General features: G+C 42.1%; 1 protein-coding gene across 1 annotated transcript; it reads right to left on the reverse strand.

The window, feature by feature from the left end:
- Window positions 1–7,822: 7,822 nt before the first annotated feature.
- On the reverse strand, window positions 7,823–9,178 carry LOC119576643 (cuticle protein AM1159-like). The gene is made up of 4 exons (XM_037924295.1): window positions 9,158–9,178; window positions 8,829–8,896; window positions 8,268–8,495; window positions 7,823–8,141 (listed from the first exon to the last, which is right to left on the reverse strand). The coding sequence occupies exons 1-4, from the start codon at window positions 9,176–9,178 to the stop codon at window positions 7,904–7,906; spliced, it is 555 nt and encodes a 184-aa protein (XP_037780223.1). The 3' UTR covers window positions 7,823–7,903.
- Between the last annotated feature and the right edge of the window lie 2,388 nt (window positions 9,179–11,566).

Below are 11,566 nucleotides of genomic sequence, written 5' to 3' on the forward strand. Positions count from 1 at the left end.
ATATTGAGATTTTCCTTTCTAGAGCAATCAACCAAAGTTTACCATTTTCCCCATCAACTTGACAGATGCAGCTGGAGATAGAAACTGGCTTGTAATTCCCAGCATCCTTGCAGGTTTGGAGGTAGGAATGATTATTGCTTCTTTCCAGGTGGATGACACTGTGCCCTACCCAGCAATCCCAATGAATAGGTCCAGCAGGAATTTTTGGGAGCTACCCAATAAGTGAGATATCCTTTGGTATGGAATATCTTATGGCAGAGCAGTCCATCACCCTGCATAGAAATGGCAAGGTGTATAGAAGTTCTGCTGCATGCCTACTGAATAATGGCATTGGGTGTTGTTCCTGTTCAGCCAGAAGGGTGGAGAATCAAGCAATGTAAGATGCTGGTTCATTTGCAACATCATTTTTGTCTGTGAGGATTATGCCATCTATCTGCAGAGTAGGTGGTGACATGGATGTGCTATTTCCAGTGACCTTGCACTCCTCGTCTCACACCTACACCCAATCGAGGAGACATACTATCTTCATGAAGTCCATCTAGCCTCCTTTAGCACTCACCTGGCCTTGGCTCAGGTTCTTTTGTAATGGACCAAGGTCACATTACTGGGGTGTCGTTTCAGCTGCCTTAGCATTCACCTGACCACCATGGTACAAGAGGATGACAATACTACCTGTTACTTTTGGGACTGGATGTTCCTTCTGCAAGGTGAATTCATGTTGTGAAGTGATAAACAACATCCTGAACACACTGGAAATCATTTGCAAATCCTTACATTACCGCAGTTGATCTAAAAAGATTCCAGTCTGCATATTCAAGTTGCCATCTCTTCACTCCAATGACTGAGATACCATTCATCTGCTCCAAAACTATTGGAAAGTGGTTGCTTCCATGACCTGCCAAGTGAAATCGAACTGTGAACCAGGTGAACCAATTCACAGGTCATTATTTGAGAATATCCCAGTTTGAATTTGCAAGTGTATGGGTGTCACTGTTCAGAAAAACTTCTGGGAACAAGGACTCAGAGGCCCTTTCACGAGGGTTGTACAAAGTGTTTCCCCTAAGGTGATGCTAGCCATTGAAATCTCCAAGAGTAGAAATGGATAAGGCAACTGCCCAAGTAGATCCTCCAAATCATCTATGTTGAGTGTATGTGGAGGAAGGTAGATGGATGCAAAAGTTTAAGGTCGTGTCAAGCCTATCCTCTCAGCCTTCACCTACAGTGTCGTCATCAGGTGGATGCCCTGGCAAGGAATATTCTGATGTACCATCACTGCTCCATGTGGTTTATTGTCAAAGGTCCCATAATAGGCTTCAACTTGGAATCCTCTCAGGGTAATCAGATAATCTCTTGTAGGCATACCCAAACTGGATTACATGAACTTATGAGATGTAGCAATTCCTACTTTTTTGCATGAATTCCCTGACAATTCCATTGGATTAGGGTAACTATTTCTTCAGGTTGACCTTATTTTGGAAAAGCTCAGGATTCCTTTGTCTGTGCAAGGGGTGGACATGAGCCTTTGGTTCAGGGGCATTCTGTCAGGCATAGGCCCCTGTGGATGTGGTGGCAGCTGAAGCTGTCACCGTTGAGGCCTCTGGAGCCTTGCATGATGGCTCCAAAGACATTACTTTGGGAGGAGGAGTCTCCACTTCTGGTGGAACACACCAGAGGCAGTTTCAGTAATTGTAGCTTCCTTTGAGGACTGAGATCGAACTGTAGTGGTAGAGTGAGTAATGCAAGAAGTATTGGAGGTAAAGGGATGACAGGAAAGAGGAAGGGCTAGAATTAAGGCATAGGACTTACCTGGCTTTGTAATCAGCATATTACATGTTGCTTTAGCTCTGAAAAAAAAATCTCCTTGTTCTTTATTAGCAATATTTTTCCAAATTTGTATTTTTATACTGCTTTGATGAAGTTTCATGAGCTTTGCAATTATAACAGCAGACAGATATCATCTCAGCAGACAGATATCATCTCCTTGATGACCTGTTGTACCACACTTTACACAGTCTCTTGGTAGTCCAGTTTCCATTAGACAGGAAGAATTGGCTCCATACCCATAACACTGATATATGGTTGGGCACATATGGCTTTACCTTTGGCTAGTACGTTTCAAAAGAAGAGCTGGTGTTGGTTGTTCCACGCCATCAACTTTCTTCCTAAAGCACTTTACTGTCACTGCCTTAAAATTCCTTAGTTCCTCTAAAAGTTTCTCCTCAGAATACCTCAATCAGATTTCGGGGAAAAGACAATTCCCTTGTGTAATAGATAGATGGCATCTAGTACTTGAACTGGTGTCTTTGGGGAGTGTTGGTTGTGGGTGTGAGTGCCCACTGTTATAGATGGGTGCTGTAGTTAATGTAGAGGTCAAAGGGGGAGCCATTAGGCTTCCCAGTCAGTTAAGGACTGGGTAGTCCTTGCTTTGCTGCTGCTTTGTTGTGGTCTGCTGAGGATTGGGGAATGCTGATGTCGGTTCCAGATTCTGTGGCTTAAGTATACTACCGCTGTGTAAATGTGCAGGGAACGAGGGGAGCCTATGATCCAAAGAAAAAGCCGAAAGGTGTTTATGTCAGCCAGTCAGGTCTCTATAATGAATCAAGAGAAGTGCATGCTTGTGAGAGTGTGAGGACACAGCTGTGGACCTGATGCAACCCAGCCTGGGAAGTATGCTGAATATCAGATTGTGGGGTCGTGCTGTTACACTTGCCCTGATTGAGTGTTTTTTGAGAACATGAGACTTGAGCCCCAGGAAGGTTGCATATTGCATGTAGACAGTCATTCTCGTCTGGTGACAAAACTTCGACCATCAGGCTACCATCTCACAATGGGGTGATCCAAGGATTACACACCTCAACTATCCTGCAATGTACTTCAAAAATATCATGACCCATGATCAACACATCATCAATGGCCTTCAATGCAAGGGATTTACTATATGAGATACTTTTATATTTACCAGGTAAGATTTCCTTGATGGGATAAAGACTTTTTTCTTCGCCTGGTCTGGGAGCCTGGAAAGTATTCCAATTCCCATTCTTATGCTTTGGAAGATGGAAAGGTTCCAGAGCCAAGAGACTGCAAGAGTCACTTCATTTTATATTTGTAGAAAACATACAAATTAAAATTCATTTCCTCACCCCCACCCCCATGGAGCCCAATGAGGGGAAGCTATAGGTTGGGGCTCAAATACACCCAACAGCCACAGGGAGAGTCAGTTCTTTTGAAATTTGAGGAAAACAAGTAAATCAGAATTCATTTCCTCGCCCCGTCCCTAACTCACCGTGGCATTCAAGGAAGAGAAGCTATAGGTTGGGGCTCAAATACACCCAACAGCTACGCAGTCATCACCCAGTGCTGATGGCCTTAGCAGGACCTATGCAATACCGACTGGGCAGTGTCTGCTTGATTATAGCCATATTTAACCAACTAACTGACTTGACCGGGCCTTGATCAAGCCTCCCTGGTCCACGATGGAATGAACCAGGTTGGGTGCTCCATCCCCTCTAATAGGCCTTGGTATACCTGGGAGCCACTTTGTTTCATCCCTCCCTGGTGACCCCTCCAGTACGGGTCATTTGGAACTCAGGACACCCCCACCGCGGCATGACAGCTCCCAGGTGGATGTATATATCATTTATATACAGTATATCTATTTTCTTCTTTTTGCTAATACAAGAAACTACTAAAGCCAGCAACAGTGTGCATATTGATTTACATTTACAGTTGCTTTAAAATTATGCAAGCTATGTATGTTTCATAGGTAGTTCCAACTGTGGGGATATGTAGGCTATTTCCTGTAACAGTGACTAAACAAGTGTTTATATTTCGTGCAGCATTCAAAACTATAACATTACATTTACTTTTTGGATTGCTGCTGAATGTGAAGGTTCTGAGATCACACATTGATAGATTTATGTGTTAATAATTTATGAGATATTGTAAGATCATTCTGAATAAATATATTACCAACTACATCCTTGAATAAATCACAGGGTAAGTAGACGTATGGATCACTCAGGCAGATCCCCAAGGGAGTGATCTTCATTCTCAAAACGCTTTTTCTCGATCTGCCTGAGGTCGTGGGCTGGGACTGGGTCGGAGAAGAGCAGGGACCACAAACTCCGACTAGTTAAAAATTTGTTTGTCGAGAAGGTACGACTGAAAAGAAGAGTGAAATCCAACCTTAAAGCTCTGTAGATGCAATACATAATGGTGTAGGGAAGCATAGAATCGATGAAAATACCTACGGAAATTTGCAGAGTATCACCTGGGCCAATTAGTTCGTGCTGGTTTGACGAAACAAGGAATTATGTCAGCCATGGGAAAGGACTCAGTTGACGATTTTTCAAATACTTCAGATAAGGGTGAATGCAGATTTTAAGAGTTTAAAATACTTTTAAAATGTAATGGGGGAGACAAGGCAACTTTTTTGGGTCGAGAATTTGCAATCTTTCCTTTAATGTGCGACCTTTAAATGGCACTTGGCACCCCTCAAAAGTATTTACTTTTAGCCTATCAGTCCATGCCCGATTCAGTTTTGGGAAATACAACTTCTACTTTTTCTTTGGGGATGCGGTCACCTAACTCCCAAAGGTTTTTTAATCTCTCGCAGTTTTTTTCCCTGAGGTATGCCCCCAATGTTCCCCCCATTATCAAAGAAATCCTGATGCTGGTTTTCAGGTCGGTGTGGGGGGGAAAAAACCAGCTCACAGGGCTGGGGGGCAGCTGTTTTGGCCCTTTCTGATCAGTCACTCTTTCCGCTGATACAACATGTGCGGCCCCAACATTTTTTTATATGTTGGCATCAGAAACTTGAATCTCCCCACTACTGGATGGATTCAGTCATGCAATACTGCAGTTGATCTAAAAAGTTTCCCAGTCCGCATGTCCAAGTAGCCATCTCGAACCCCATTGAGGGAAATACCATTACTCCTCCAAAATTTTTGGGAAAGGGGTCATTTCCCCCCTGAAGTCTTCCCATGACTGCCAAGTGAAGTTAAACGTGAATCGGGTGACCCTAGTGGGTCTATATTGGGAATGTATCGTTTAATTGGAAATGAGTGGGAGGCTTGTAAGAAAATGATTACTCTTAAGAACAAGGACCCCAAAGGCCCCTTTCCCTCGGGGGTTGCAAAAGTGTCTCCCGGGGGTGATGCCGACCATTGAAATCTCCCAAGAGAGAAATGGATGTGGAACTATAATTTAATTTTCCAATCATTATGTTGAGTATGTGGGGGAAAGGTAGATGGATGCAACAGGAAACTTTGTCAAGATATTCTCAAGCTGCAGCGTTGTGGACCCCCTTTAAAGAAAATCCGACGACCTTTGCTCCTGCTCCCATGGGGCCTTGTAAAAGGTTCCATAATGGGCTTAAAACTTGGAATCCTCTCAGGAAAAATGATCGTTTTTCCCCGGGTCATAATCTTTTGTGGGCATGCACAACGGATTACATGAAGCTATAAAAATGGCATTCTTCCCTTTTTTGCATAAATTCCCTGACAGTTCCATTGGATTAGGGTATCCATTTTCTTCGATTATTTCTTCATAAGGTGTTTGGCAGCACCCGGGTAAAGGGTTTTTGCCCCACCCCTTTAGGGCCCCTTTCCGGGATCCGGGGGAGTAACCTTTTTAATGGTTGTTTACCTGTGGAACTAGTTTCCAAAGGCTTCCTTTGGAAAAGGCTCAGGTTTTTCTTTGCCGGGGGGGCAAAGAACGCCCTGGCCTTTTGCTTTGGGGGCATTCGCAAGCAGCGGGGCCCCTGTGGATGAGTTGCAGCTGGAGGGTCACCGTTGATGCCTCTGGACCCTTTAACTGATGGCCCCAAAAAGACCTTATTTTGGGGGGAGAAGTCCCCCAAATAGACCCCCCTCCTACTCCGTTTCTGGTAGAACAACTCCCCCGGGGCCCAAAAGTGTCAGCAATTTGGGACTGAGGTTTAAAAGGAAGGGGCAGAGGTGTGGTGTAAAAAGCACTGGTGGGAAAGGTTTTGGGGGAAGGAGGATGGGCTAAAACGAAGCAAAGGCCCTCCCGGGGCGGCAAACACAAAAGGGTACTTCGCTTTGCATCTGGAAAATTAATTTCCTTTTTTTTGCCCCTATTCCCAAAATACTTTTTTTTCCAATTGTTATTTTACATGCTGTGATGAAGCTTTCATGAGCTTCTTTGCGTGGTAACAGATTTTGGGACCGGGACAGTTTCATCTCCTTGATGACCTGTTTTACCCCCCTGTAAACCCCTACTCTTTTGGGTTGCCCATTTTCTTTTAAAAAGGCAAGAGTTGGCTCCCTGACAAACCCCGGCAGTGGAACACTGCATAGGGTTGGGCAATATGGCTTTACCTTGAGGGGGGGACCAAAAACTTAAAATGATTCTGGAAGGGCTAATGTGTTAAAAGTTAAAGACTGGTTCGACTGTTGCAAACCATCAATTTTTTTTTTTTTAGCCACACATTAAAATTCTTAGTTCTCTACGTTTTTCTTAAATACCCCATAGGTTTGGGAAAAAAACAAATTCCCCTTCATGATTAGGGTTTTGTGAGGGAGAACATGAAAAATTGAGCCCCAGGGAAAGTTTCATTTGCATGCAGACGGTCACTCCGTCTGGGGACGAAACCTCAACCCTAGGTACCACTCGCGTGGGGGGATGCGAAGATCAGTTGACATATTCAACTATTTTCGATGTATTCAAAAATTCAAGACCCCTGATTGAACACCCTCAAAGGTCTTCACTATGGGGACTTTCTATATAAATACTCCATATTTGCCGGTAAAAATTTCCTTTTAAGGATTGAGGAGGACTTCCCGGAACCCTTGCGATTCCCCTTCTTTCCCCTTTTGGGAAACTAAAATTCAGAGTGAAAATGTGGTTCCCGGGGAATGGTTGGGGGGGTTGGAGGTGTCAGGGAGAGAGCCCGATCTTTTTAAATTTTTAATCATACAAAATTTAAAATTTTTCATTTCCTCACCCCCCCCCACCCACCTTGGAGTCCAATGAGGGGAAACTATAGTTTGGGGCTCAAAAAACTCCCCAACAGCCACAGGGGTAATGAGGAAAATATGAGCCATATTTCAGTACGATGGCAGTCTTTGGACCCATCGCTAGAAATGAAAAATGCTTGCTTAACCTTAGCCATATTTGACCGCCCACCCTAACCGGGCCTTGATAAAGCCACCCGTTAACCAAAAGAGGACCAAAAAGGGTGTTGCTAGCTGCAGGGTGCGCGTGAGCATCGTCAAACCCCAGGGGCTCCCGTCTCCTGGGAATACGGACGCCCCGCACGGCAAACACACTGGGGGAGTTCTCCCGGGCCAAGATGGAATGAAACCCCCTTTATAGGCCTTGGGAAGCTCGGGAGGCAACACGAAAACCCCTTCCCCAGCCGGCATTTTTCTGGTATACGTCAAAATTTCTTGAGTGGTGGGCCCTTAAAAGGTTTTATTAAAAAAATCAAGACAAGAAGGTTTGCAATAGACGCAAGCACAGACTTTCTTGAGAAAAACTTTTTGTGTCAAAATCTCGGAAGGCAAAAGAGGCGCAGGCGTATGGTAAAATAAAACCCCTTTTTGGACATGAATTATGATTAAAGGTATTTTGATAAAAACCCGTTATACTGAACAGAATATACTTATAAGTTTATATCAAATAGTTCGACCATTGTATTGCTATAGAAATTGCTCTCCGATCAGAATACCGCGAGAGAGGGAAATGTGAATATCTGCATGTAAATCCTCCTACAGAGAAAGAAAGTTGTAAAGGGTCAAAATTTATTCGCAAATAAATAAGACAAATCACAAGGAATAACAAACACTATCCTATACTGGTATAACAAGAAGATATACACAACAAGGAATGACAGAAGAAAATGAAAATACGACTGAGAACTCGTTCATCAAAAAATCCACTAAGGACGGCCGTAGAGTTGTGAGGGAGCGGAGTGACCGTGGCTGGACGACTCACGCAGTTCTCCGCGGGCGCGAGCTTCATGCTCAAGGCGACCTCGCTCAATCTGCTCGAGGGCGTGGGCGGGAATGGGGTGGGGGAAGGCAGGAGCCACAGGCAAGTAGGGCGACTGAGGCTGGTAACCGTTGGCGTCGGCGACGAACTGGAGGTCAAACACTTGGCCTTCCGGGAAGGTAAAACTGAAAGGATGATTTTACAATAGGTTACTACGTACGGACTGTATGACAGGCATTAATCTGTCATGATAAAGAATGTTTACAAAATATCCCATACGCAGAAATTTACATGTTCCTCCATAGACCCACCTGACTGAGCCTTGCTGAGCACCTCCTGGGCCACCAGCCTCGTGCCTGACGATGCCGTCCTCGGTCTCGACGTCGAAGGTGTAAGAGCCGTCAGCAGCAGGATGGACTCGATCGTCGCGGACGATTTCGACCAGTCTGACGGGGGCGGATGGGCGGGGTGCAGGGGCGTCGTAGGAGAAAGACGGCTTGTCAGCCAGGGCCACGGCCACGAGGGAACCCCAACACGATCTGAAGGGATGTCACAGACTTTTTAAAATGATTTTCATAAAGAATTTGATGAACTATTGACTCATAGATATGGATCATAAAGTAAACTATATTGTACTGTTTCTACCGTCAACTGCAGCTGAAATATTTACTTTGTTTCTTGAAATGTGATGAATATCAATGCACATAAAATGCGAAAAAAAAAAAAAAAAAAAAAAAAAAAAAAAAAAAAAAAATATATATATATATATATATATATATATATATATATATATATATATATATATATATATATATATTACAAAAGATCAATTACTCACAGTTTTCATTTTGGCTTTGGTTCCTGTTGCAAACTGCAGAATCATGCTCCACAGCAAGACCGACGCGCCTTTTATACCCGTCAGCTTAATGGTGCTTTCACGCTGCAAAGTTACCAAATACCATATTTCGCAACTTTAAATTGCTATAGAATTATTGCAATAAAAGTTAAAGATTATTTATATCAATGTAAGTAATATTCGTAAAAGTATTTGAAGAATATCAAATAAACGATGAAAATATCTGCCATTCTATGCATCTCCATAATGTATACTGTATATTGTCGCGAAGTAAAAACAAGGTTAACAGCCCGTGAAAACTTCTTTTCTTATCCAAGCCGACATATACTGGAAAAAATCAGTTACATATGTCTCAGCTCCATACATCTGTGTGGAAGATTGTCCCATTCTCTCTGTCTATTCGTCTCGCCCTGAATTCTGTTATCTTTATCTATCTGTCTATCTGTATATATGTATGCGTCTATACACATACACACACACGTGTGTGTGTGTGTGTGTGTGTGTGCGTGTGCGTGCGTGCGTGCGTGCGTTGCGTGCGTGCGTGCGTGCGTGCGTGCGTGTGTGTGTGTGTGTGTGTGCTCGCGCATATTATATATAAATACATACATACATACATACATATATATACAGATATAAACTTGAATAAATGTACTAATATTTATATGTATATATGTAGATGTGTGTGTGCACATACATATTGTATGTATATTATAAAAATAATGTATATATTTATATCCATAATTAATATATATATAATATGGTATATGTACATATCTATATGTAATATATACATCGTATAAATTTATCAATTTATTTATTTATCAAGTCTATCTACAGATCAGTCTATACTTAAATCAACACTACCAGCAGGAAAGATTCAGCTACTCATCTGTAAATGTGGTTTTAGAAGGGTTGACAGTTTTCCTGACTTTTTACTCTTTTGCATGCCATGTACGAAATAAAGTTTAATAATCATAATTGTTGTTGTGTAACCCTCATTTGAAACCCTACAATTCGCTCCCTATGTCTGATGGAAAGTACTTTATAACGGCTTCTGATAGTGTCAACTAGTTTATAGGGGAATGGAGTGATATTTTTTTCATCAGGAATTTTAGTTTCACCTTTCATAAACAGTATGATTATATGAGGGATGATAATTTAGCTTTGGAAGTCAATTAAATGTAAGTGATACAAGATCGCGGGAGATAAGAGCGCCTGGGAAGTAGATACAAACACGCACACACTTAAGACATGCTAGTATTGCCTATTTTTGCCAATTCCTCGGTAGTATAGTGGTTAGTATCCCGCCTGTCACGCGGGAGACGGGGGTTCGATTCCCCGCCGGGGAGGCGTTTGGCTATTTCGGCCCAAGTGCAACCTGACATGGCCACTTTTTAGTACTTTATTCACTAAAATACAACTGGTTAGGACTTCCTAAGAACGGTTTATAAAAATATTAATAATAATATTGTTCTAAGACACTAGAGTATCTGAAAGCATTTTATTCGTCTACCGGAATATAGAAAAAAAAATATATATCACTGAACATGATTCAGTTTGTATTTCGTGCTATTGTTTTCTTGTGATTCCATTTCCGTAAGTTTGTGGTCGCATCCTTCACCTTTTTATTCATGCTGGCTGGTTTCCTATCTCATTGGCATACTAGCTTTATTATAGCGGGGCATAACATAATTCACAAACACACTGCGTGTATACAGTGTACTTGTGAGCATGTACTTGTGTCCGCATAAGCTACATACCATACAAATGAATGTTCTCTAAATCAATCGGTAATATGTATCAAGCGCTAATTGTAATAGTGATTGATAACTATCAGTTAGTATTCGTGTAAGAATTATGAGCGGATGAATATATTATTTATAAACTGTTTATATTTACACAACCTTCTTTTTCCTAATAAAACACAGGAAAACTGCTAAAGACAGAAAACAATGTGTAAACTGATTTCTATTTACAGACGCTTTTAGTTATGAATTCACATGTAGTTCCAACTTTGAGGATATATTGGGTATTTCCCGTATCAGTGACTGAAACAAGTGTTTACGTTTCATGCAGCATTCAAAGTTATCACATTTCGCTTCGGATTTGGAAAAAGCTCAAGCATGCAATTTGCTTTTTGCATTGTTGCTGGATATTGTGATGTGGGCATTGATAGATTTATGTCTTAAGATTTATGAGATGGTATACCTCCATTCTAAATGAATATATTAATAACTACTCCTTAAATAAATCACAGGATACGTAGGCCATGATGTCTAAGAGGGTAAGTGTTCCTTAGTGGACGACTCATACAGATCCCTGAGGAAGCGATTTCATCTTAAAGACGCCCTTGCTCGATTGTCGGAGGAAAGCAGGAGCCACGGGCGCAAGGGAGACGGAGGACTAATTAAAGATTTGTTTGTTCGAGAAGGTATGACTGAAAAGAAGAATGAAATCCATCTGACTGTTAATATCGGTCTCAGTTCGACGTCGAATGAGGAAGATATGTAACTGCAGGAAGGACTGGATCGTCGCAACACTCCTTCGGGAGATGATGGGCTGGTTGCAGACCTCGGAAGAGATATAAGGACTCACTCTCTTCATCGTCTACAGGAAAAAATTATAGTTATATCATGAACATTTCGTTAACGGGTATTACTTCGTCATTTACAGAAAACAGGTTTACTTTACAATAGATCCCACACAGTTTAATATTCATTGCGTAGTTTGCAAACCGATTCTTCAAACAGAGCT

The sequence above is a fragment of the Penaeus monodon genome, chromosome 9 (assembly GCF_015228065.2).
Source record: "Penaeus monodon isolate SGIC_2016 chromosome 9, NSTDA_Pmon_1, whole genome shotgun sequence".
In the NCBI taxonomy this organism is placed as follows: domain Eukaryota; kingdom Metazoa; phylum Arthropoda; class Malacostraca; order Decapoda; family Penaeidae; genus Penaeus; species Penaeus monodon.